Source organism: Haemorhous mexicanus, chromosome 15 (genome assembly GCF_027477595.1).
Source record: "Haemorhous mexicanus isolate bHaeMex1 chromosome 15, bHaeMex1.pri, whole genome shotgun sequence".
In the NCBI taxonomy this organism is placed as follows: domain Eukaryota; kingdom Metazoa; phylum Chordata; class Aves; order Passeriformes; family Fringillidae; genus Haemorhous; species Haemorhous mexicanus.
Window position 1 is genome coordinate 6,935,530 of NC_082355.1, and position 25,785 is coordinate 6,961,314.

General features: G+C 51.5%; 1 protein-coding gene across 3 annotated transcripts in view; it reads left to right on the plus strand.

Annotated features, from left to right (window-relative positions):
• FLT4 (fms related receptor tyrosine kinase 4) overlaps window positions 1-25,785 on the plus strand; it is a 57,759-nt gene that overhangs the window by 23,596 nt on the left and 8,378 nt on the right. For all 3 annotated transcript variants that reach the window (XM_059859992.1, XM_059859993.1, XM_059859994.1), the window contains exons 3-25: window positions 3,780-4,051; window positions 7,685-7,797; window positions 8,693-8,855; window positions 9,094-9,233; window positions 9,931-10,099; window positions 10,673-10,790; window positions 11,365-11,516; window positions 12,185-12,347; window positions 14,095-14,239; window positions 16,791-16,899; window positions 17,974-18,333; window positions 18,583-18,729; window positions 19,372-19,503; window positions 19,783-19,889; window positions 20,192-20,327; window positions 21,140-21,244; window positions 22,637-22,750; window positions 22,986-23,074; window positions 23,309-23,456; window positions 24,032-24,126; window positions 24,468-24,590; window positions 24,967-25,078; window positions 25,447-25,546. In XM_059859992.1, the coding sequence (XP_059715975.1) occupies window positions 3,780-4,051; window positions 7,685-7,797; window positions 8,693-8,855; window positions 9,094-9,233; window positions 9,931-10,099; window positions 10,673-10,790; window positions 11,365-11,516; window positions 12,185-12,347; window positions 14,095-14,239; window positions 16,791-16,899; window positions 17,974-18,333; window positions 18,583-18,729; window positions 19,372-19,503; window positions 19,783-19,889; window positions 20,192-20,327; window positions 21,140-21,244; window positions 22,637-22,750; window positions 22,986-23,074; window positions 23,309-23,456; window positions 24,032-24,126; window positions 24,468-24,590; window positions 24,967-25,078; window positions 25,447-25,546 (3,312 nt within the window). The remainder of the gene's footprint in view (window positions 1-3,779; window positions 4,052-7,684; window positions 7,798-8,692; window positions 8,856-9,093; window positions 9,234-9,930; window positions 10,100-10,672; window positions 10,791-11,364; window positions 11,517-12,184; window positions 12,348-14,094; window positions 14,240-16,790; window positions 16,900-17,973; window positions 18,334-18,582; window positions 18,730-19,371; window positions 19,504-19,782; window positions 19,890-20,191; window positions 20,328-21,139; window positions 21,245-22,636; window positions 22,751-22,985; window positions 23,075-23,308; window positions 23,457-24,031; window positions 24,127-24,467; window positions 24,591-24,966; window positions 25,079-25,446; window positions 25,547-25,785) is intronic.

The following is a 25,785-nucleotide window of genomic DNA, read 5'->3' on the forward strand; positions in this document are numbered from 1 at the left end:
CAGGCTTGCTTGAAGCAGTGCTTCAGCAGAAAGATGAGCTCAAAACCCCCATGTGAGACTCTCTGGAGACCTTTCAAGCTTCACCCACCGAGCGTGAGAGCCATGCAGCCAACTGTGCTCTCAGGCTCCCTCGCAGCAGCCTGGATCTCAGACACCCCCAGCTCTGCTGCCCTGCTCCTGCTCCACAGCCCACCAAGCCTCATTGGTGACCAGAGCCTGTGCCAGGCCATGGGGAAGCAATGACTCTGGAACTGGGCATGCTTAATAGATACACAAAGGCACAACACACACACAAGGAGCCACCAGATGCTGGGGCTCTGCTTTTGCAAATGCCATCACGTGCAGTCCTGTTCCCTTGTCACCCAGCACAAGGCACCCTTTAGAGGCCTAGACAGAGCAGGGGACCAGTGCAGGAGCATTGCCCAAAAGAGAGATTGTGCCAGGGCTGGCTGAAAGCCCCAGGGATGTTTTGATCCAAGCATGTGGCAGAACAGGGGGAAGGGTCTGATCCCCAAGTGGACAGTGCAGCTTTTATTAGCTCCCATTCCTAGAAGGAAGGAAAGAATATTGTGAATCTCTGCATTCATGCCCTCAGCAGCCTGCATGGGGGGAAAGCAGAGAGCTTGTGCTGTTACAGCTCATGAGCATTGGAGCAAATCCCACAGGAGTCAGCTGCACAACAGCAGAAACCTCTGGAGGGATCAACTTGGTCCTGGCTGTGCCATCCCATCCCATCCCATCCCATCCCATCCCATCCCATCCCATCCCATCCCATCCCATCCCATCCCATCCCATCCCATCCCATCCCATCCCATCCCATCCCATCCCATCCCATCCCATCCTGCAGGTGCTGGGCTCACAGGTGGGCAGCAAACCCAGAAAAAGAAGGGCAAGGATGTCCTTTGCTGCCCAGTGACCTGTTCCCAGAGCTGACTCACAGATGTACAAACTCGTCTGTGGCAGAGAGGAAATATTTGACCCCGGAGCCCCCTTGGCTCCTGTGGAGGAAATGAGCACTGTGGCAGTGCTGAAGGAGTCTGAGGATTATGTAAAGCCCCACAACCACTGCTCCAGAGCAGTGTCCAGGAACACACAACACCTGCTGCTCTCTCCTACATGTGTTTGGCTGCTGTGAACATCCTCCATGGTGCTGAGGGGAATTTGGTTTATCCCAGCTAAGCCGCAAAGCCACAACCAGCTTTGCCCATCATACCACGCATGGGAGTTTCAAAGAGGATTGAAGAAGAGGGGTGCCAACTGCAACATCTCCATTGAAGTGCATCTATCCTGAAAAGATTGAGGAAAACAGCTGTGGAGAAGACTACAGTGCATTTTTTTCCAGCTGGCATCAGCAGGCTCCATTGCCAAGAGGCAAATTACCACCGAGCTGAAAGAAAACAATTTGGGAATAAATCTTGGAAGGTAACAGATAGGAGAGAAGGAACTGTCCAAAACTGTTGCTTGGACCCTTCCCCAAATGCAGGGGATAGATTCAGAAATAAATCCATGTGAGCCTGGCCTGACCTCATTCCTGTCTTCTTCTGGTCCTCTTAACATACCAGTGACACAAACTTGGACTCACAGTAAGGCCCACACCTTCTGTGTCCCCCCCAAGCCTAAGGACATATGAAAGGAAATGAAAGCACATCTGAAAGGAATGCCTGGGTTGAGCTGCCCACGGGCTGGTTGGCTTGTCTGTGTGCACTGGCCCACCCATGTTTATATAAATATGTGTCACTCAGCTACTGCAGGCCTGGATGGTTAATGGAACAAGTGGATCTGATAATGTGTGAAAATCCCAGTGGGTAAACAAACAGAAAGCGGAAACGCTGGAGACTTTCACAATTACCCTCCTGCAAGTGGAGTGCCAAAAATGCCTGGTCTGAAGCTCTCAGCTCTGGGCTGAAGGCAGGGACAGCCCCATGGTCTGTGCCAGTGCAGTGGGGCTGTGGACACAGCAGCAACAGCTGTGGCAGAGGCCACCAGGTGCTCCTGGTTTAGCGATCAGTTAGTTTCACTGCTATTTTCTGTGTGCGTGAATAGGACGGGAAAAACTCAAAATTCAGTTCTTATTTTTATTGAAATGTTCATGAGACTTTGGTACTTGGGAGAAGCTTGCCTCTGCTTCATGAGCACAAGCTGCCAGAGCTGTACTTACAGTTCTGCCTCAGGCACTGATGGCATTTTTAGTGAAAGCAGAAGTTTGAGCTGGGTAAGAGGGGCTGTGTGGCTGTCCCCAGGGGCTTGTCACTGCCTCCAGAGCCCTTGTGCTTGGCAACACGGGAAGAGTGCAGCACACTCTCTCCAAACTCATCTGCAGTGAGCTGGAAGAGAGCAAAGTCTGCTTTATCCAGGGAAGATAAATCAGCTGCTGAAGACAAACACAAAGGGGCAGGTCTTTCCCCCATGCTTGGACAGAAATCCTGTCCTTGTTGCATCTGAGCCACTGTGCCCTCTAATGGCACCTTGTCTCTCTTCCTCCTCACTGTCCCTTGCTGTCTAGTGATGGTCACAGTCTGCCTGTGCTTAAAAGCATCTGCCCATGGAGCTGCCCTGGCAGAGGAGCTGCATGTGCCAACACATCTATTCCCAGCTTGCATAATAGATGAACCCAGTTTCCCCTCACAGGGCTGATGGTGCTGACAAAAGGCCATTTTTACCCCACAGCTCTCTCTTATGATGGCTTCTTTTTCCCCCGGTTTCTTTTTTTTTTTCGCACGTACTTAAGTGACTTTCAGCTATTTGGCAAACTTTCAAGTGGGGGCTAGGCCTTCCTCTGAAAGGGGCTCTGATTTCACAGAAGGAAACTTCCAGTGTGGAATAAAAGCTTGTTTTGTTTGTAGTAAACAAGTGCAGTTATAACAAGCTAGGGTGGCACGTGTGTGCACATGCAAGCTCCCGCTCTGGAGATCCTCAGCTATATATAAATACACACGTGCGTGTTCTGTCTGGAGTTTTCTTGAGTTCCTGGACTTTTCTGGCTGTCTTTGGGCTGCTGGTGAGCAGGCTTTGTGGTCATGCCATCAGAGAGTTGACTGCAGCCCAGTGTCTCTGCAGAAGTGGGAAGGGGAGGCAGCCCCCCAGGCCAGCTGGGGTTTTGAGGGGCTGCAGGGTGCTGTGCAGAGCAAGGGGAACCCCCTCCCACAGCTGAAAGGAAACAGCTGGCAGCTGGCCAGGAGGCAGTCAGCTGAGCCTCCTCTTGTTTTCCCATTGCTGTCTTTTATCCCTGACTCCCTCCTGCATTTCTCTTTCTCTCTTTCTTTCCAGTCTGCTCTCCTTCCCCCATTCTTCTTCCCACTCCATTCATCACACAATGAGCCCCAGCCAGCAGCTACACTGAGCCAAGGGAAATCATCACATCCATGTGTTTCCCTAATAGCTCTGAACCCTTTTAATAATGAGAGGGAATAGAAAATAAATGGAACCTTTCCCTCAGGGCCCTGTGTGTTTCCCTGTCCTGGCATTCATGCCAGTAAGACAGTGCTATGGGACAGAGGGGCCTGCTTGTGAGTGGGCTGATATCTTACAGCTTAGCATGGCCAGAGAGGTGGCCCTGGGGAAGGGGATGAGCTTTTGCTTGCCCAGCACTTAGGAAATCTGGTTGCCATTTCCTTGTGCCTGTTTTTTCCCTTGGAGGACAGCCATTCCTCCATGCCTCAGCCCCAGACTGGTGGCTGGCTGGGCCATGTGCAGGTGTGCAGAGAGTCACACAGAGCAATAAAACCACCACCGTCACCACGCTCAGCCCAAAGCTAATGCTGCTTTTTGCCCATGTCTAGAGGCCAGCACCCTTTGGAGTGGTCGTGGCCAGGGGGCAAGGTGGATCCTGCTGGGAAGGAGGAGACTGAGTTGGTGGCCTCAGCAGCCCCCAGCAGCGACCGGGCAATCCAAGAGGAAGACTGTGAGGGAACCGGCGCAAAGCCCTACTGCAAAGTGCTGCTGCTGCCGGAGGCGCAGGCGAACCACACGGGTTACTACCGCTGCTACTACAAGTACATTGATGCCAAAATCGAGGGCACCACAGCAGTCAGCACCTACGTGTTTGTGAGAGGTAAGAGCTGCCGCTGCTGTGCACCTGCACGCTGGGGGCCTCGGGGCAGCCAACGCACCAACATAGTATCTGAAAGATTCAACATCTCAGTGTGCCTCCCAGGGCAGAGCGTGGCTGCTGCAGCCTGGGAAGGGGGCTGAGGGCTAGTTCCCTGCAAGTGCAGGGGACCAATATCCGTCCGTGGCAGCAGCGCCTGGGATTCAATTATGTCCCATCCCAAGGGCATCGCTCCAGCTGGGCTGGAATGCAGGAATTCAAGGAGTGAGAGCCTGGCCTCAGAGACGTTCCAGCACTAAAAAAAGCACAGGAGTTATCTTCTGGGCAGCTTGGGGCTCCCTGAGGTGCTGGTGGCCAGGGGTGATATAGTGTTTCATAAAACCGAGACTGAGAGGGAGAGGATGAGTGGTACAGTCCATGTGCAGCCTGTTCCCAGACCTGCTGCTGGCCTGAGTTGCTCCACAGTGACAGATCCAGATGCTCCTCTCCACATTGAGCAGGGCTGCCCGTGCAGGCAGGGTTACGAGGTGTATTTTGGCAGAGGAGGGATGTTCAGCAGGCTTGGGGCTGGACCCTCAGCTTAGGAAGTGGCTGCAGGGCCAATATTTAGCATCTCCGTGTCCTAGGGGTTCCTCCTCCATTGTCTCCCCCACTGCTCACAGCAGGCTCCAGCAAGATAAATGAACTCTGTCCCCTAGAAACAGTTGGCTGAGCTATTTCTCTTTCCACCCCCATTTATTAGTTGGTGCAGTTGTCATGAGCCAGGCAGGTCATGACATATAAGATGCATTTTTCAGAAGTCCCAGGGCAAAGCCTCTGCAGCTATACAGAGAAAAATGCAGGGGCACATCAGAAAAGCTGGGCAGCTGTTGGAGAGGAATTGAAGTCTTTTTGGGCAATTGCTTCCTCTTTCTGTGGGCTATGCTGCCCACCCTAAAACAGGACAGAGCCTGCATGGGTTTCACACATCTGTGAGTTGGACAGGGGTGCTCAGACACTCTAGGGGGTTGTATCAGGACGGATGCAGAGAGCTTCTGAAGTACACTGAAAATGAGTACAACTCCACAAGCTTACATGCAAGGAGTGCTTTTGCAATAACTGATTTTCTTTGTGATCCAACAAATGTCACTTTGCCCCCGATCCACTGTCTTTCACCTCCAGCCTCTCTGCAGCTCAGGAGCTGCTCTACTGTTTACCAAAGAGTGCACAAGGTGCACAAGGTTAGGGGCAATAAATCCCACACTGTCAGGGCGCGTGGGACTCACAGTGCCTGTGGACAGTGTGTGTGCAGCAGATCCTGCCAACAGCTCGCAGCGCTGCTGTGCACATGACTGCACAGCACATGTTCATACTCAGTCCAATCAGACTGTCCCCTCTCACAGTTATCAAGCATCTAGAAAACCTCAGAATCTGCCTTTCCAGACAGGACAGGCTTTCAGGCAAGAGAAGGGACATGTCAGGAAAATTCAGGCATATGGTGAGCACAGCCATTGCAGAACATTCAGATAAAGCCTGTTCCTGCTGAACTGGGCTGCAATGTGAGACTGTCCCTGGAGAGCTTGGAGGGGCTGATGTAAGTGTTGGGAATGTTTGGAGACAGGATGATCAGACCACAGGTTTATCCATCAAGCTCATTTCTCATGTTAAGGGCTTGGTGAAATTGCAAAGAACAGAATATCTGTGCTTGCCTGGAAAAATGGGTCCTTCTGTATTTTACCTGCAATTCAGTGATCAAATGAACTCTCCATGCATGTGTCTCCTTCCCATGTGTCTGGTTAGGTGTGTCTTTTATTACAACTACAGATAGCTCTGTAGACACAGAATGCCTCATCAGGGTCAGACAGGCTATGTACAGCCTGTCTCATAAAGCTTAGCCTGTATTAATGAAGAAGATGCTAAATTATTCCCATCCGACCCATTAAGGCAGTCTTAAGGAAATTTGTGATGTCAGAGAGGGAAATTAGTGCATGAATCACAAGCTCATTGGCAGTGGGACCAGCCCAGTAAATCAGTTCTTGGCTGCCATCTGAGCTTGAAGGGGACCTCATAATCTCTCACCTCTGGCAGCTGTGCAGCTCCTCCTTCTCACATGCCCAGGGTCTGGGAAAGGAATGAGGAACATCTTCACACTGGGAAACAAATCTGTGGTTTCAGAACTCAGCAATCCCCTGGCAGCCAAAAACCCCAGGAAATAAAGATAAGAACTCTCTGGGCAATCCATGTTTTCCTAAGAGGTGACCAATACAGTTGCTTGAGTGTGGGTTGTTTCACCTGCACTGTAGAAAAGGTGCTTCACACAAAGGCAAGGCCTTTGAAGCATGACTATCACTAAAGCAGCAGATTTACAGATTAAAAATTAAAGGTTTATGCACTCAACAGTGGGAGCACTGGATTGGATTGGGTTGGGCCCAATGTGATTTGAACAACAGAATCCCCAAGTGAGGATAATTTCCAAATTCATCTTTGACTTGTCCCGTTAGATGGGTTGGGTATCAGAGGGAAGGAATCTCAGGACAAATGGTTGTGCTCATGCTACACTCCCTTGAAATCAATTGTTTAGCTGAAACACAAGTGAATAAAACTAAATGTAGGCCACTGGGATCCTTTGGTCTGATTTCCAGTGTACCAAAATGTGCAAAATCTCCCCTAGCAGGACTCTGTGGCAGCCCAGTGTCTCCCAGATGGAGACCCATCACCCCCTTATAAAGCTCCCTTCATTCAGGGGACAATTTCCATGAATAAAGCCAATCATGACCATGTGCTAGATGGACATTGGCAGAGGACAGATGCTGGCAACACCAGCATTGAGACACTAGGAACCAGTTTCTACTCAGAGCATCCTGTGAGGCATAAAACCTGTGGAAAAGGGCAGGCAGGGGCTGATAGTACAGAATAAATTATCTGTCACTGAGGCCACCAAGCAGTGTCCTCCTTGTGTCTTCCAATTTTGTCTTCTTCCCATTTACTCAGCCTGGGTCACTGCTCTGCACAGAGTATGGTGTAACATCCCTGGCCTCACTAAGTCCTTTCATAATGACTATTTCTGGGTGGTTTTGCTCTTCCTGTCAATATTTGTGCTTGCAGCAGTTGGGCGGCAGTGGGGTGGCAGCCCTGGAAAGCTCAGCTCGTGTGTTTATCTGCCGGCCGGGATGGCTGCGGGATGACATCTGCATTCCAGCGCGCTGCGGATCACTTCCTCGCCCAGGAAGGTCGCGCTGCCGGCCGCTGCACCGGGGCAGCGCAGCCCCGCCAGCCCTGCGCGGGGACCAGCCACCAGCTGGGCAGGCGCCGAGCCCAGGACACGACGCACTGCTTTCACAAAGGATCAGGCTCAGGCAGAGACCTTGAGGGCTCCAGGAAAGGGGAGGTCATTTCCCGCTCTGCCCAAATGTCACACGAGTGTCGCTGCGCCGGTACCGTGTTTGGTGAGGAGGAGCCGGCTGGCTTTGCGGAGCTCCAGGTGTCTCCTCTGACTGTTACATGTGGCAGATGGGGCTGAACAGCTCAACACCACTCCCTCTGAAAAGCTTGTGGTGTGTTAAGGAAATTCAGAAAGCCTCCTTTTCTACTGGTTGTTTCCTTTCCCAGTTTTTTTCTTCTTTTTTAGTAGTTGTTCTCCTTGTATCTTTTCTACAGATTTTGAACAGCCATTTATCAACAAGCCAGAGACCCTCCTCATCAGCACGAAGGAGAACACTTGGGTACCATGTCTCGTGTCCATCCCAGACCTTAATGTCACACTGACCTCGGTGAGAGCTTGGCTTCTGGGAGGCTCTGCACTGAGATGTATTGCATTTGTTCTGCATTTGTAATTGCCTGAGTGGAAGCATGACAGGCACTGCCAGGAAAGGAAAATGCATGGGATACAGTTTCCATGGAAAGTACAAGCCACTGGCTTCCTCGTTTTATTTGCTGGTTGTCCAGTTCCCTTGGGCAGATCCCACGGGTTTCCTGCCAACCTTGCTTCTCTTCCCTGGAGCTCTATGAAACAAAACAAGACTTTGTTTTAAACCCATTTCCCCACAGCATCCCCTGTTTGCCTCATCTCTGTGATCTACACCCTCTAGGTGGTCAGCATCCCCACAAGGGAGGAGGCTGCAGCCCTGGGGCTCATGACTAAAAACAGCTCTCTTATCAGTTTGCTTTTGCTTTTGCCTTCCAACCCAACTCTTTTTTTTTTTTTTTTTTTTTTTTTTTTTTTTTTTTTACAAAGCAAATACATCCTTCCAGGATGAGTGTTACTATTGTACAAAGGCCTCCAGGGACACTCTGGGGGCCAGGGGCCTTTCCCTTGCCCGGGAAGGACACTACCCAATGTCAGCACTCATCCCCGTGGGGCTGATGTTTGGGACATCAGCATCAGTTTCCTTAGCTATCTCTAGAAATTTCCATTCCTGGAAGTCTCTGGCCCACTCTGCAGACAGGGAGGCTCATGGTGCAGGATGCAGCTCCTTGGGGTAGAGGGGAGGCCACGATTCCTAGATGGCAAACCACTGGGGGGAGAGGGCAGAAGGCCAGCACAGCATGGTGCTGCATCATTTCTTCCCACAAAAGGGACATGTTAGCCAGCATAAAGCCTGGGAGGGGTGGAGTGGGAATGTTGTTACCCTCTGATTTCAGTTGGCAAAATGTTGATTTTTCCAGCAAAATTTCTTTATCCACCCTGACGGGAAAAGCACTTTCTGGGACAACAAGAAGGGAATGCAGGTACCCACACACTTGATCCGGGACTTATTGTATGTCCACTGTGAGACTGTAATCGACAAGAAGGTCTTCAAATCCAATTTCTTCATCATCCATATAGCAGGTGAATATTTGGGAAGGTTCAGGGGCGCAGTTTGGGTGGCTCGAAGTCCATCAGTGTGGCTCATGGGATTGTTATGGTCCTCTCTAGCTACACAGATTCTGCATGGTGCTTCCACTGTGTTTTGGACAGAGATACACCATGCAGCAGGAGGTCATTCCCAAACCTGCTGTAACTGCAGAGTCTGAGTCAAAGAGTTAACTAGATCAGAAATCTCTTTTTATTTCCTCTTCTGCATCAGGGAGTCAGCTGTATGACATCCAACTGTATCCCAAGAAAGCCATGGAGCTGCTAGTGGGGGAGAAGCTGGTCTTGAACTGCACGGTGGGGGCTGAGTTCAACGCTGGTGTCCACTTCCACTGGACTTACCCTGGCAAACAGGTACCAGCAAGCCAAGCAGCTCCCTGTGCACTGAACTGTTACCCTCTGAGTCACCCCCTCCTGACCCTTCATTGTTCCTCTTCACATCATTGGCAGGGCTCTGCTTCATACTCCTAACCATGCTGTGCCCTGGACATCTGGGTCAGAGTGTTCTCCCATTTTTTTCTCCTGCAGCAGAAGACAGACAGAATGAAGACCCCTTTTCCTGGTAGAGAGTTCCCTCCTTGCTAAGTGTTACTGCTCTGGGGTTCTTGAGAAAACACTGGCCTCACTTTCAACAGTGCAAATCCAGAGCAAATGTGATTGGTTTAAAAGGAACTATTCTAATCATAGCGCCCTTGTTACCAAGAGCCTGCGAGGTGATCCCTTCCCCACTGTGTTTTCCCCCTCTTGTATCCTCTGGCTTTTTTGAAGGATGTGACAGGGGAGTCCCTTGAGAACATCACTCACTTCATGGGCCTCCCATCCTGGTTCCTGGGCTACAACAGCAAACCATGCCAAGATCTGAGCCCAACCTCAGGCAGTCAGTGCACAGAACATGTGCCCTTCCATCCCTGAGGATGGCAGTGAGTTGTGCAGAAACCTGTCCAGGTAGAGGCAGGCACTGAGCATCAGGAATCACAGCTGTGAAGGGCCCATCCACACAGCCTCATCTCGTTGCTGTCTTTCATCCCCTTCTCTCTGTCTTCTCCCACAGACGCAGCGAGCAGTGATCGAGTCCAAGCGCTGGTCCCTGCAGACATACACAGAGCTCTTCAGCACCCTGACCCTCCACAATGTCAGCCAGCAGGACCTGGGGAAGTACACATGCACTGCCACCAATGGTGCCCAGATGCTGGAGGAGAGCACTGATGTCATTGTGCACGGTATGGCACTGCCAGTGCCCTGCAGAGCCACAGCCAGAGCCCAGCTGCAGCAGAGCCAACCCCTCACTCCTTGGGCAGGGTGGCTCCTGAACCTCCCTCCACTCTGCTTTAGCGAAACTCAGCCCTCCTCCAGCCCCTCAGCCCTCCTGTGCCCCAGCGCCACGCTGGGAGCAGAGCAACGTTCAGCAAGGTCCCAAAAGGGAGGGAGAGAGATGCCAACACCAAACTTGCCCAAATGCAGTGGAATGTCAGGACACACATACCTTGCAGCCCTATGGCAGATGCAGTGCCTCTGTGGCATGGTTGGCCTGAGGGGCACCAGCTGCGTGTGCACAAGGCACCATCTACTTTGTCTGCTTGTTTCTTGGCAGGAGAAATTCACAGGGCAGCTCAGCCTTCCTGCATTCCCAATGGTTCCCAAGAGGGAGACAGAGGAGCTGCCAGGATCTCAGCTGCGTTGTCATGATACCCCCATGTCCTTGGTCCTTGCTGTTGGGCCCTGTGGAGAGCAGCAGAGCTTTCTGACACCCTGTCTCTTTGAGTTCTCCTCCATGGTCCCTTTTTTCCTTGCAGAAAAGCCCTTCATCACTGTGGAGTGGAGGAAGGGCCCGGTGATAGAAGCCACTGCAGGAGATGAAGCTGTGAAGCTGCCAGTGAAAGTCGTGGCTTACCCTCCACCAGACTTCCAGTGGTAACTCACCTTTCTTAGCTTCAGCCACCTTCTCCTTTCTTCCTTTCCTCTGTCAAATGGGGAAGCCTAGCCTGGCTTCCTTGCTAAGTCCCTCTGTCACCAAGATTGTCACAATGTCACTTTTTTCCACCCATGGTGGCCATTTCTCCTAAGTCCTGGCTCTCAGCTCTGGCTCAGCCTGGCTTGGCAGCTCTGCACAGCTGGAAGGGTCAAGTGGAGTTCCCACGGGAGCTGTCCTTCTTGTCCCTCTGCTGTGGCAATCACAGCTGCCCAGAGGAACAAGGTGGTGGGATGGGTTGTGCACCTCATCGCGCCACACTTCCGTCAGAGCTGACTGGAGATGGGAGCTTTGCACCCACTCACTGCTCAGGCAGAACTACAACACCCCCAACCCCATACACATCCACACAACACAATGTGCAGACCCATAACCTGGGTCCGGGGAAGGCCCAGGGGTCTCTCCAGAGAGGTCCTCAGTGCTAGCAAGGGGCACCCTGGCTGCAGTCTTGTGGGGACCAGCTGCGAGTGGGACACTTCCTCCCCATGGCTGCATTTTCTCTCTGCCTCCCTGCAGGTACAAGGATGGAAAGCTAATTCCCAAGCAATCTCAATCTTCAATGCAGATCAAGGATGTGTCGGAGCAGCATGCTGGGACATACACGCTGGTTCTGAGGAACAGGCTGGCAGGGCTGGAGAAGCACATCAGCCTCCAATTAATTGTCAATGGTAAGGGGGGGCTGGGCTGGAGATGGGGGGAGAGTGCTGAGCCCATGGCCCCAGCCTTTGGGCTGCTCCAAGACCAAGTCCCTATTGCTATCCTAAGGCAGTTGGTATCTACATCACCTCTTCCTCCCCCATGGCACAATTTTGTTCCTGGCTCCCTGACTTTGGGCAGGATATGTCATTGCTCAGGGGCCACTTCCCAATTGCAGCTGGAGATGCTGCTGAGGGTGACCCTGATTGATGTGGACTTGAGAGCAGGGCAGCTGCCACACAGATTAAGTCTTGAACTGGAGTAGTTCTTCTGGGTGGGAAGCCCCTATGGAGTTTTCCCAAAGCAGAAATTGGTCCCAGTCATGCAGGAAACAGATGCCAGCTAAAAAAGTGCCGGAAGGACACTGCTGCCTAGAGATGTGTCTCCGGGAGGCTCTGTGGCCCTGTGCTTTGAGCCCTGCAGCATCCAGACAGTTCCACTCACCACAAAAAGGAGAAACTATGTCACTTGAATCTGCTTAAGTATGGCCCGCTGTGCCTTGCAGGCCTGAGTTGCCCTGAGAGCCAGAGAGCTGTAGTGCCCAGGCTGTCCATAAACAGGCCTGGGGAGGGCTGTGCCAGGCCTGAGGATGCAGTGCCTGAGCCTGCAGCTGCTCACAATGTCACTCTGATCCTTGCAGTTCCTCCACGCATCCATGAGAAGGAAGCCTCTTCCCCAAGCATCTACTCCAAGAGGAGCCCCCAGGCTCTCACCTGCACTGTCTATGGCATCCCAGCACCAGAGGTGATCCAGTGGCAGTGGAGGCCATGGATGCCCTGTCGGATGTTCTCCCGACGCAGCCTGTAAGTGCCATTTCTTCCAACACTTGTGTCTTTTCAGGCCACCCTCGTGGTGTTATGGGCTTCTTGTGACCACAGCTGTGCCCCCAACTGTTTCTCACTTTTGCTCTCCCACTCACAACATGGCACTTGTGGGAAGGCAGAGTGGAGACACTTGTTGTCCATGTGGGAGTTTTGCCCAGGCTGGCTGGTCCCAGGCATGAACAGCTTCCACAGCATCCTCTGCATCCTCAGCCACCTGCCTCTGTCAGTGGATGCCCATGGCCCAGCCACACTTCACGGCACCTGCAATGAAACCACTGATCACTGTGCTAATGGGGAAACTGAGGCAGATTGCAGGAGAAATTGTCACAGCCCCTTGGTAAGACCCCCAAGACAGCAGCTGGGGCTCACGCCATTCCTGCCCTGAGGTCCCTGTGGTTTTTCTGTCCTTTCTCTTCTCCTGGGAAGCAAAAGTGCTCATAGGCAGCTTCTGCTTGTGGGGAAGAATTGCTGAATCCTGGGGAAGTGCCAGATCTCTGCCAGTTGCTGGGATGATTTGCCAGCAGGGCAATAGGCAGGCAGGAAGAGTGCATGCCCCCTGCCTGTGTCCAGGGAAGCTGAGGCAGCATCAGGTAGGGCTGTAGTGGCATTTTTAATGACAGCCTCACTGGAAGAAGGAAAAGGAATGCTGGGGAGTTGTAGCCAGAGCAGCCAGGGTGGAGGACCTCAGGGTGCCTGGAGGAAGCCAGGTCCTGCAGCTCTGTGCAGGCTTTTGCCAAGCCAGGGATGCCAGAGATTTCCATTGCATGCAAGTGCACTGTGGCCCTCTCAGGAAGCAGAGGGGCCCATGAATTATGACCACTGTCTCCCAAGGTCACCATATTTCTGCCTAGCACAGCTCCAGAGGATGCAGGAGGCTTCTTTCTAGCTTCCTGTTGTTTACACAGCTCACCAGTGTGTTTGCCCGGCCAAGCGCTCTGCCCCATACTGCCAGCACACACCTTTGCTACAGCTCCTGGGCCCTCAGCTCCCCTCTGCTTCCCTGTCACGCAAAGCCTCTCCCTTCTATCCCAACCCACAATTTTGGGCAGACCCTCCCACCTTCCACCCAACCTGCATTTCAAAAGCACCCTGCAGGCTGCAGCATCCCAGGTCCCTGACAGATTTGGGCACTTCTCCCCACCTACCTGTCTCAGCTTGAAGAGGTACCATCATTCCCCTGTGAGACACCAGCAGCACCTCTGCCTGGGGAGGTCTCCCTCCTGGCTTTTGTTGAACTGGGGGCAGTGGGAGCACCCCTGGGTGCTGTGCCCTTGGGTGTTGCACCACCTGCTCTCCAGGCCAGCACCAGCCAGTCAGTGACACCCCTGACTCTCAGTCCCAGCAGGGCTTTAAGGCCTTGGTGCTGAGCAAAATGACATCAAGAATTGCCCATGGAACACATGAATCAACTTCACCCCTGCCTTTTTCCACTCTTAGCAAGGGAAGATGAAGCCCCAGGCCTGCAGGTGAAGACACTGCTCAGGACACCTGTATCTGTTCCCTGCCTCAGTTTTCACACCTACAAATTTCTGCCTCACTGGTGGTTGTGAGGCATCCTTACAAAGCACATCAGAATTGTGTAACTGAAAGACCCTGAAATTTTGCAGAGTTATAGGACAGGGGCATCAGTTCTCTGACACAAAGCTGCTTTTGCTGTCTTTTATCCAGCTAACCTTCTCTCTGTCTCTCTCCTCTTTCCCCTGTGCATCCCTGGCTCCTGGATTAGCAACAGCAGGCACCAGGCAGCAAGGCGCCATCAGCGAGACCGGATGCCCGAGTGCAAGGACTGGAAAGATGTGTCACAGCAGGACGCCGTGAACCCCATCGAGAGCATTGACACCTGGGTGGAGTTCGTGGAGGGGCGGAACAAGGTGAGGCTGCATTCCAAACCCATCCTGGGATGGGGAGCTGGAGACAGGGACGGGACTCCTTTGCAATCAGCCAGGAAAAGTGGCCTGGAAAGGGGCCTGGCAGAGACAGATTTGGGGAGGGCTTCACACCTCTGCTTCTAAAGTAAACCATCAGTGGCAGTTCCCAGCCCTGGGGCTCCACTGTACCAGGCAGCCCCAGGGCGAGGGAGAGCTGTCATCTTTGAGAAATTACCATGTGTCCAGAGAGGCCCCCACTGGGGCTGGCTGCACAGGAGGGATTTCATGGATTGCTACTGAACAGGGCATCCAGCTAGGGAAGACGTGGGACAGGTGCTGTGGGGGCTCCTTTGGCCTTTTCTGAGCATTCTGCATGAGCTGTTCTGTAAAAACCAAGCCCTGCAGAGCATCCTGGTCAAGAGAGCAGGAGTCACAAGCTGACCGGGAAATCTCTAGCCTTGGGAAGGTGCATGTGTCTGGTGGGGCATTTCATCCAGCTGTCCCAATCCTGGTGGGGTGAGGGTGGTTTGGAGAAGCTGGCATTCATCTGCTGCAGCTTTGTGAGTGGGAGCAATGTGTGCTCCACAAAGCCACTTCTCCATCACAGCATTTCCTCTCTGGAAGGAAAATCTCTCCCTCACTGTAGTGTGTGTCCTGCTTACTGCCTGCTTCTTTCTGTGTCCTGGGTAGCCACGAGTGTCAGGTCTGTGCCATGACGAGGTTCCTGTCCCCACTGGTGTCGGGCACCAGCTGCTCACAGAGGGATGCAGAACAAACAAATGGGCCTCTGTTTCCGAAAGTCACTTCCTGTTTTCCTACACACCTCTAAAGGCACTTCCCGTCCCCTGGCCTGGCCGGGAGTTCATCACTCTGCCAAAAGGGTGGCAAGGGCAGATGATTCTCCTCCCAGAGCAGCTGAGGGGAGGTTGAAGGATTGATGTTCCCCAGGAATGCAAGCAGGGGTGGTAGGAACTCTTGGGTAAGAAGCCCCCACTACGCATGTGACATTTGTATTGGTCCTTTCTGATCTGCCCTTATTTTCCCCATTTTCTTCCTTCTATTCCTCAGCTGTGTCCTTCTCATTCCCTCTGTTTGGTTGTAACTGTCCTTAGGTTGTGCATCTTCACACATGTGCAAGAGTTTTGGGAGAAAAGAGCTGTTTCATTTACAGTGGGATGCTACAACCTAAAATCTGCTTTCTTTCTCTCTCCTTGTCCTTTCTGCCTGTCTTCTTTCACCATCATCCTGGTTTTTATTCCATCTGTAAAGGCCAGAACGAGCCACAGGATATGCAGTGCACAGTCATGCACTGCAGGCAGCAGGATGATGTCAGATCAAGAAACCCCAACTCAAACATAACACTGCAGATTAGAAGGAAAATCCCCAAGAAACAGGAAAGGCAGCACACAAAAGTGCCAGCAATAGGGTCACTCTGGTTGTATGAATAACCCTGTTGTAAGAAACGGAAAAGGCAATGGCCAAAAGTACCAGTAATAAAGTCACTTCAGCTGTGTTGAGTGTGCACTGAATGAATGGCTGTTCCTTCTGGTTAACACAACCTCAATACATTGCCCCTCAGAATGGAAATGCTTCCCAAAGTCTATGGGATTATGGCATGTAAAGGCAAAGAAATTTCCCAGTAGGAACACATTAATTTTGCATTTTAAACACCATCTCATTTGAGGGATTTTTTGACTTGTCATTTAAACTGGAGCCTCAAACTGCAAGTCTCCTCTAAGGGGAGTGCTTGTAACACTTTTGGTAGCTCACACATGTGCAGTGTGAGCCAGGAGGAGGAGGAGGAGAGCAGCCTTATTCCCCAGCTGCTTTTCTTGGCTAATTTGGAGGCAGCATCCCCTGGGTCCATGCTCCCAGGATGGCAGCCTGGCTGTTTGCCCAATCTTAGTCATGTCTTGCTGGAGGGAGAGAGGAGGAAGCTTTTAGGACCGTGTCTATGTACACTTGGAATTCAATGAAAGATGACAGCTCTTCCTGAAGGGATGAGAGCTGGGATATTTTCACAGGTTTGATTTCTCCTTATGAATAAAAGGAGTGCTTGCAGGTCTATAAGTACCCATAAATTCCACTGAACCCTGCGGGACACTAAATAGTCACTTAACTGCAGAGGGCTCAGGGAATCAAAGCCCTGGTGTCCTTTCCCTTTCTTCCCACTGTTATAAATAAAGCTTGGCAGGAGCTTAACCATCCCCTCAGCCCTGTATCCTGTTACTGTCCCCCTTGCTGAGCACTGTCCCCATTGTGACCCGAGGGGCTTAATAAGAAGTTTGCTCCCATGGAGAGGCACCTATGCTGACTGGGCTCCGTAAAAAGAAGCAGAGATTGGGAATAAAATCATGTTATTATTGGTAGAGCCAACAGATAAAGCTTGAAATGCACAAAGGGCTGTAGGAGGGTCTGGTTTTGCATAACCCTTTCTCAGGGTTATGCAACAACAGCTGTTGGGGGCTTTACTAACTGCCAGAGACCAGAAGTGATCCTACTTCTCTTCCCTGTTCTCTTCTTAACTCTTCCTTATGTTCTCTTCCCTCATCAGACAGTCAGCAAACTGGCCATCCAGGAGGCCAATGTCTCAGCCATGTACAAGTGTATTGCCTCTAATAAAGTGGGTCGAGACGAGCGGCTGATCTACTTCTACGTGACCAGTGAGTACTGTAAAATCCTCCCACCTGCACCAGCCAAGCTCTCTGCTTGAAATAGGCAGGTCCCTAGAGCTGTCAGATCCTGCCATTCACAGTTAGGGTCTTCAACAGTCCAACAGGAAAGCAGGGCTAACCCAGAGCTCTGCTGGGTGGCAAAAGCCTGAAGCCCTGACAGCAGATAGCACAGGCAGAGTTTGGCAGGCAGACCTGGGAATGAGCCAGCACTGCCTGTGCCTGGGTCCTGAAGCAGCCCTGGCAGGTCCTGGGCAGGTCTTGGGCTGGGGGCATCCCACTGGCTCAGGCCCCGGCAGCTCCCTGGGCTGGGGATGTGTCTGGTCCAAGAGCATCCTCTAGTGGCACCGCTTGTCCTATCCCAGGCCAGGTCCCGCTGGCCTCGGCCCCCGGCAGTGATCCCACAGGATTTTGGTGATGGGAGGAAGCTGAGTTTGTAGGAACCAGAGCCCCGCGGTGTGGGCTGGAGTCATGGCCCACAGGGCCATGAGCCTCCTGCCAGTGGTACCCTGTCCTGGCGGGAGCCTGTCCCTGTCTGCTGAGAAAGGGAGCCCAGCAAGGGCACTGCAAAAGCTTATCCTATAGAATGAGAATTCCATAATAAAATTCCCAGCCCAGAAGGAATGGCCCTTGATAGTACCTGTGCTGTCAGGGCCACCAGCTGTTGTGAGGCAAGATGAACATCTTCAGTCACTGCATCAGTAATGCTCTCTGTGTTGCTGTCCAGGCTGCTGTGTCACTGCCTGCACATGTGAGGGTGAGCACATGTGCAAACCAGAATGCTGCAGCTGAGCTGGGAGCAGTAAAAGTAATTCAGACCTCCCTGGCTTGTTTCATTTGTGACCCCATCTTAATTTCACCCTGGGACTTGAGCATATCCGGTAGCACTCGTTGGGCTTAAGCTGTGATTGCCAGCAGTTTGCACGTCACAGTTCTGGTCTACGGTGGTTCCCTTTACCCTGAGGACAGGCGGATATCTGAGAGCTGAGCCCAAGGAGACAATTTCATTGTGTCTGGCAGCTCAGCCATGAAAACTCATTTACATGTTCATTTCCTTCCTGAAAGCCATTCCAGACGGGTTCGAGATTGAGTCCCAGCCCTCGGAAGAGCCCATAGAGGGGCAGGACCTACAGCTGAGCTGCAATGCAGACAACTACACCTATGAGAACCTGCAGTGGTATCGGCTGAACCTCTCCAAGCTCCACGATGAAGAGGGCAACCCCCTCGTGCTGGACTGTAAGAACGTCCACCACTATGCCACCAAGATGCACGGGGAGCTGCGCTTCCAGCCTGACTCCAACGATGCGACCTTGCTGCTCACCATCCCCAACATCTCCCTGGATGAGGAGGGAGATTATGTGTGTGAGGTGCAGAACAGGAAGACCCGGGAGAAACACTGCCACAAGAAATACATCTCTGTGCAGGGTGAGGGTCCACAGGGCTGGCGGGAGTGACAGAGGAGAGATGGTGCTCTTGCTGCCATCAGCTTCCCAGGCCATCCCCAGGGGAAGCCACACAAGAAAGCTAAACTCAAGGTGGCAAAGGCAGGGCACCTGGGTTCTCAAGACACCCTTCAGCAGGGGTCAGAGACCCAAAGGCCCCCAGGAACACAGATATTCTTTTGATCAATCAGTTTCCCGTTTTCCCCTCCTCCTCTTTGTGCTGCTCCTCCAGCCCTGGAGATCCCCCGCCTCAAGCAGAACCTGACAGACATTTGGGTGAACGTCAGCGACTCCATAGAGATGCGCTGTAAAGTGGACGGCAACCACGTTCCTGAAATCAGCTGGTACAAAGATGAGAAACTGGTGGAAGAAGTGTCAGGTACAGTGGGCTGGGGGTGGATCACAGGCAGGGCAGTTTGTCCAGCAGCTGGAGAGCTGAACACTGCTGGGTTCTGGGACTTGCTGTCCCCAGCCAAAGGCACCCATTCTCTGAATCAGCCAGAGCCTGGTTTTAATCACATTTTGTCCTAATTTGATGCAGTCTCACTGGCCAAGTCTATGCCCTAGGGCCTGGATCAACACTGTTCTTGTGCACATTCAGCTTGAGAGCAGGGAGAGAGAAATCATGTTCTTAGTCTCAGCCCAGTGCCTAGTGTCTCTGATTATGCAGGGACCGACCTAGATTTCATGGAAGGAAAATGCAAAGGATCCAGGCACATTGCAGAGGGAAAGGAACAGGTTCTGAGGGTGAAGCTGAACTTAACACACCAGCTGGACTGCCTGGGCACTGTCCCTATTCAGCATATTTAGTGGGGGATTTGTACCCTCCATACACTGCCTGGGGAGGGGCCCTCCAGGGTTTTTCAGGGGCCATCAAGAGAAGAGTCTCTACCAGCTGGTGCGATGTCATTCTGCCATCTGAAATGAATCAGCCAAAAAATGCAAGCCTTATTCTGAGCCTGAGTCCGGTGTGATAATCTTCCGTGTACAAGTGACCATGACAACCCTCTCTGCCTTACAGGGATTGACCTGGCAGACTTCAACCAGAGGCTGAGCATTCAGAGAGTGAGGGAGGAGGATGCTGGGCTCTACCTATGCAGCGTCTGCAATGCCAAGGGCTGTGTGAACTCCTCAGCCAGCGTCTCCGTGGAAGGTACCAGCAGCCACAACTCCCCTGGGGACGTGAAGGGGTGGAATAGGAGTTATGGCCAAGCTCCCATGCCTCTTCCTTGTGACAGTGGGAGGCAGTGAAAGCCCCTTGGCCTTGCTGGTGGCATGGTGCTCTCATAGAAGGATCTGTAGTTCAGGGCATGTTTTGCTCAGGCAAACATGTCTCCAGTAACCCCACATCCTGCTACAGGCCATAAGGACTGGCTGAGTTGGGGCATAGAATGGGAATCTTTGAAGCTATGATTGCCCTTCCATCCCACAGGCTCTGATGACAGGACCAATGTAGAGATTGTCATCCTGATTGGCACTGGAGTTATTGCTGTTTTCTTCTGGATCTTACTTATTCTCATCTTCTGCAACATCAAAAGGGTACGTGACTGTCACTGCCCCAGGCAGGGAGGGTGGCATATCAGGGCTTGGGACAACACCAGTGCTGTGATGTGGGGCTGCATGACAGCACCTGCTAAAAGGAGATCATTGAGTGATGCTTTCCAGTGCTCTCACTGCCAAGGACAGGGTGAGTAAGGGCTGAGGTAAAGGAGGTGATGGGGATGGCCTTTGCTTGAGGGGGTAGAGGTCAAGGCAGGCAAAGAATCCAAATACCATCTGGGAGTCAGCACCCAGGGCAAGGAGGGCACCTCCTCACTCTTTGTGTTGGCTGGTTCCTGCAGCCAGCCCATGCAGACATCAAGACAGGCTACCTGTCCATCATCATGGACCCTGGCGAGGTGCCGTTGGAGGAGCAGTGCGAGTACCTGCCCTATGATTCCAGCAAGTGGGAGTTCCCCCGAGACCGCCTGCGCTTGGGTGAGCCAGACCCCTCCCAGCCCCGGCATGCTGCAACCAGGGCTTCCCACCAGCCCTACAAACTCACCCTTCTGATTTCTTAACACACCTCTGTGCATTTAAGGCTTTCTTCTGCCTTAGGCTTCCCATCCTTTTCCCCAGGCTGTCCCTAAAGCCCAGCTGTGCCTGGGAAATCTCTTTAGGACTGACTGCAGACACGTCTGAGCCAACTGTTATCCTAGACCTCCTTAGCATATCCACGCAGGTATTACTGAAAACAGGAAACCCCTGGGCATGTTTTAAAACACATCCCCATATTTTCCAAGTGGGAGTCTGGACAGAACAGCCCAGTTTACAGCAGGTACCCCAAGTTCAGGACCAGAATTGCATCCATTATTGTCCTCATGCTGAGACACCTACCTGCAGCCTCTTCCCTCTGTCTGGCAGAGTTTAAGGGGCAGCAGGCTACCTTTGAGGCACAGAGAAGTGACATTAATCCTGGCTGCAGTGCTGCGAGGGGTCATTTACCTTTCCCACACACAACAACTTGTAGCTCGAGGGCAACAAACAGCCCCTCACTTCTGCATGGCCATTTCCTTCCTCTGCTTTGTCCATGCCAGCTCTGTCTCAGTTCCTCCCATCGTCCTTTCTCTTATTCTCACCAACACAGCAGGCAGCCACCTGAAAGGGTACATGTTCCCCTCCTTCCTTTTCCTTTATGATGTTTTTTCTTTCTTCTTCCCATGATTTCCTGTTGGGATTTTTGTTTTCCTTCATTCTATTCTGCCTTTTCTGCACTTGCCTTTCTTCACACTTATTCTCCTTGTCCATAGGTAAAGTCCTGGGTCATGGTGCCTTTGGGAAGGTGGTGGAAGCATCTGCATTTGGGATTAATAAAAGTAACAGCTGTGAGACTGTAGCAGTCAAAATGTTGAAAGGTATGTGAACAGTGAAGCAAAGCATGCAATGTGTGTAGACAGCAATTAATGAGGCACCTGCCACAGAACATTCACCCTGTAAATGCCTGTAGTTTAATGGTGTCTTGGCCTCAACACAGCTGATCCTCTTTGGCTCCATTCAGCTGCACTGAGGGGCTGAAGTGGCAGAACTGACAGCAAGGACTAGTAGAACTCAGTTTTCAAGGAAATTTAGCTGTCTGCAGAGGCAAAGAATTAAATCTGTCTCAAAGGACTAACAAGAATCCAGAGCCCCTCTTTGGCATGCCACCGAAAGAAGTGTTGCTCCCCATTGCCTTCTTCCAAATGTGTCTGTATTTTGTGTTTATGGGCCAGATCCCAGGCTGGGTAAGGAAGCAGGGTGCAGCTCTCATCCAGCTCTGAGGGTTAAATTGGCTTTGCATTCAAAGCCTGGTCTATCTAGAGTGAGATTTTAAACTTTTGTAGCCATGCTTTCAAACAGGCATCCAAAACATTATTCTGTAATTTGGCACCAAACAAAATACTGAGGCAGTCTCTGGCCAGACGTAGCCTGTACATGGAAATCGTGTCATGGTTCATCTGAACAGTATTTGCTGTTGTAAGTGTACAGATCATATGCTTAGCAGATGGGTGCCTGGTGAGAAAGGTTGCTTTACAATTTTTTGAGGCAAGGCAAGATCACCTGGCCCATCAGCTGCAGCTCAAGAGGATACTTCTGTCTCCCAGGCTAAATTTACTAACTCTCAAGTAAGACATAATGCATGTGGGGAGGTTGAGAAGTTTGAAAAAGGCACACAAAACCAGAGAACACACCCTGTGTAAAACAGAGGGTCAAGAATTGATGCGAATTGGACACTTGAGAGAAGATGCAGTACAGAGAGACGGCAAGAGCCTGACACTGTGTTTGCTATTGAAGAGGGATCATCAAAAGATATCTGGGTTTGAGTTGAGACAGCTCCTATCTTCAATTGTGATAAAAAGAATCAGATATCTTTTGTTCCTAATTTTCTTTCAAATTGTTTCATGGCTCGTTATCTCTGTTTGGAGGCCAAAAGGGCAAAGATTCAAATGGGTGCATCCCAATGAAAGTCTCAAGTGATGTTTTTCACTGCACAACTATCATAAAGAAAAATCTGTTGGGCACAGATTGTGTTGTTCTTTGTTCTGGGTCCCTGCACTTACAGAGAGCACCCTACGTGTTACAGCAGGGATCCTGGGATCTACAGACAAGGCTCAACATTTCATGTGGGAACATGCAATAACAAAATGTACCAAGGCTTTGAGGTCACAGCCTCCTCAGCAAGACTCACATTAACATGCTGCTAGAGAAGGGTGGTGAGGGGGAGTGAAAAGCTCTGAGGAGGTGTCATGACATGGTCTGTTTGTTTCCAGAGGGAGCTACTGCAAGCGAGCACAAGGCACTGATGTCAGAGCTGAAGATCCTCATTCACATCGGGAATCACCTCAACGTGGTGAATTTGCTGGGTGCCTGTACCAAACCCAATGGTAAATATCCCAGGGCAGCAGGCTGTGCTGCTCCCAAAAATCAGAGCTTGTCCCCTGTGTCTTTTCAGTGTCCACATGTGTGATCACAGGGACCTCTGGGGGAGTTATTGGGGTGTGTGTGTGCACTTATAGCAGATGTCACAGCTCAGCAGGACTGCACATAACACAAGTTGTGGCAAATTCTGACCAACTCAAGCCCTTACGTCTAGCCTAACCTTTGGTCTCTTCTCACCAGGCCCACTCATGGTTATTGTTGAGTTCTGCAAGTATGGAAACCTCTCCAACTACCTGCGGACCAAGAGGGAAGGATTCAGCCCTTACAGGGTGAGTAGCTTCCTTTGCCCCTAGGGACCTGTCCCATGTCTTGGGAAGGAAGACATGCAGCCTAATAGGTGATCTGACAATGTGACAAAGAAAGGCTCTGTTCTTCTTTTTGCAATGGTAGCTGCTTCCAGGCCAGAATTATAGTTTAAGAACAGGAAGAGACTGTGCAGCTCATGGGTGCAGGGGTTACAGTGTGCATTGCCTGCTGAGGGTTTTGGTTTGGTCCCTTGCCAGGAGAAGTCTCCCAGGCTGCGTATTCAGGTGCAGTCCATCGTGGAGGCAGTGAGAGCAGACAGGAGGAGCCGCTCTGGGACCAGCGACAGCGCCATCTTCCACCGCTTCCTGCTGCACAAGAGCCGCACAGCCCTGCCCATCCAGGAAGGTAACACTCCAGCCTTGGCAGCAGCTCCCCACCTGGACCACCAAACCTATGCCAGACTTGGCTAGCTTGGGGAATGGGAAGGGAATATCAGTGGGGAGCAGGACCCCAGCCTTGGAACTGATCACTGTTTCACGGCAATTCCCCAAACAGGGCTATTGTGTCATCTGTTGTGTCTTCTGGTGTCTATTGACACCGGAAACCCAGAAGGGAGAATTAAATCCCTTTGGGTATTTTAGCCTGAAGAAAGGAGAACTGAGTGGGATCTTGTTGAGTCCTCCCTAGGAAGGAAATAATGAGCTGATCTTCAAAACCCCTTCCACTCCTGTTCCCCACAACTCTGTCTCACTGACATGTGCCGGAGGCTGGACTCTTTCTCCTCACACTTGAGCAGGTTCCTGCTTTGTGCCTTCTGCCACCTAAGCAGAAAATCTCAAGACTGGAGCTGATTACTCCAGTTATGACTGAGGACTAACTATGTTTCACTGAGAAATTGGCTGTATCCTGCAGTCCCGGAGAGAAGCAAAAAGGACAGCAGATTGCCAATTGTCTAATAATTTTCTGTTACTTCTGAACAGTGGATGACTTGTGGCAAAGTCCCTTGACAATGGAAGACCTCATCTGCTACAGTTTCCAGGTAGCACGTGGCATGGAATTCCTGGCATCCCGAAAGGTGAGTTCAGCCATTCCTTTGCTCACCTGATCTTCTGTGCATGCCTGATGAGAGAGACCTTACCAGCCAACTTTCAGGTGACACACAGAGAGATTCAGTGATCTGCCTCACACTCCTCAAGAAATCTGAGACAGATGTGTGTACAAAAGCTGGGAAATAGTTCTCTTGAATTTCAACCTCTCCTTAACCAGCCCTTTTTGAAAATTTTGTCTTTAGCTTCTTCCCATTTCTGCCATTCCCCCATTACAGCTCAGGCTTATGGGGGAAGGGAAGTGCTAGACACTTTCTGATTGTGGTTTCTCCCCCTCTTATTCTGCCCCTTCCTCTTTGTGTGCCCTCAGTGCATCCACAGAGACCTGGCAGCTCGCAATATCCTGCTGTCAGAAAACAACGTGGTAAAGATCTGTGACTTCGGCCTGGCCAGAGACATCTACAAGGACCCCGACTATGTCAGGAAAGGCAGTGTGAGTGCCATTTTCTCAAACTCTTTACAGATTAGGCCCCCTTGATGAAGAGATAAAAAAACAAGTGGAATTACTTGCATGGCTGGGACCAGAAGCCATCGAGCCAATGACACATGTCCTGTCCTACTCCACCAGCAGATCTCTGTCTCCTTCCTTCTACCCCTCATCCTGTCATTAACTTACTCCTCCTTATACTCTTTTAACCCCCTTTCAGTGTCTCTGTCCCTCTCTCTGACCAACCAATTCCTCCATGGAGAGAGGAACAGGGCTACTGGGTCTGATTTATTTTCATCCATTTCATCCCTTTGCTACCAGAAGGGCTGTCCTGGGACATGTTCCCAACTGAACATTTGTGCCTTGCCTCTCCTTCCTGCAGGCCCGTCTCCCACTGAAGTGGATGGCTCCAGAAAGCATCTTCGACAAGGTCTACACTACCCAGAGTGATGTCTGGTCTTTTGGGGTCCTTCTCTGGGAAATCTTCTCACTAGGTGAGTGCTAATGAGGGTCTCATGCTGCTGAGGGAGACACCTCTAGCCACGTAGCAGTTTGTGGGTGAGTCTGTGCAGGACAGACATTCTGAAGCACATCTAAGGGCTGATGGGAAGCAACAACAATGAAGGCAAAAAAAAATGTGGAGGCCATATCCACCCATGAACAGAGTGATGGGGACACACGCAAGCAGAGGTGGCCTCCAGCTCACTGAGGCAGAGAAGCCTGACTCAGGCAACACCAAGGATTGGGCTGTGTATGAGTAGTGACTACACCTCTCAGTCTTCTGGGATGAAGGGCAGTCTCAAAAGGACTGGTTTCTGATGGCACATTTCATGTTCCCACCCTTCTCTGAATCTTTTTTTAGGGGCATCTCCATATCCTGGAGTCCAGATCAATGAGGAGTTCTGCCAGAGGCTCAAAGATGGTACCAGGATGAGAGCCCCAGAGTATGCCACAGCAGAAATGTGAGTCAGAAACCTCAAGGGTTCCAGTATTGGTCAGAGCAGAGGCCTCTGTGGGAGGGCAGAAACCTACCAGATCCCAGCATAGAGCAGAACAGGCCCCTCTATGGGATGCCTGACCTTTAGCCAGGGTAGGGGATGAGCCAACACATCCTTCACTCTAGGCCACTGCCTGGAGAGCAAGGCAATGGGTTCTGATCAGGGCTCTCTAGGTGTCCTTGCATGCCTGTGCTGGGATGGGT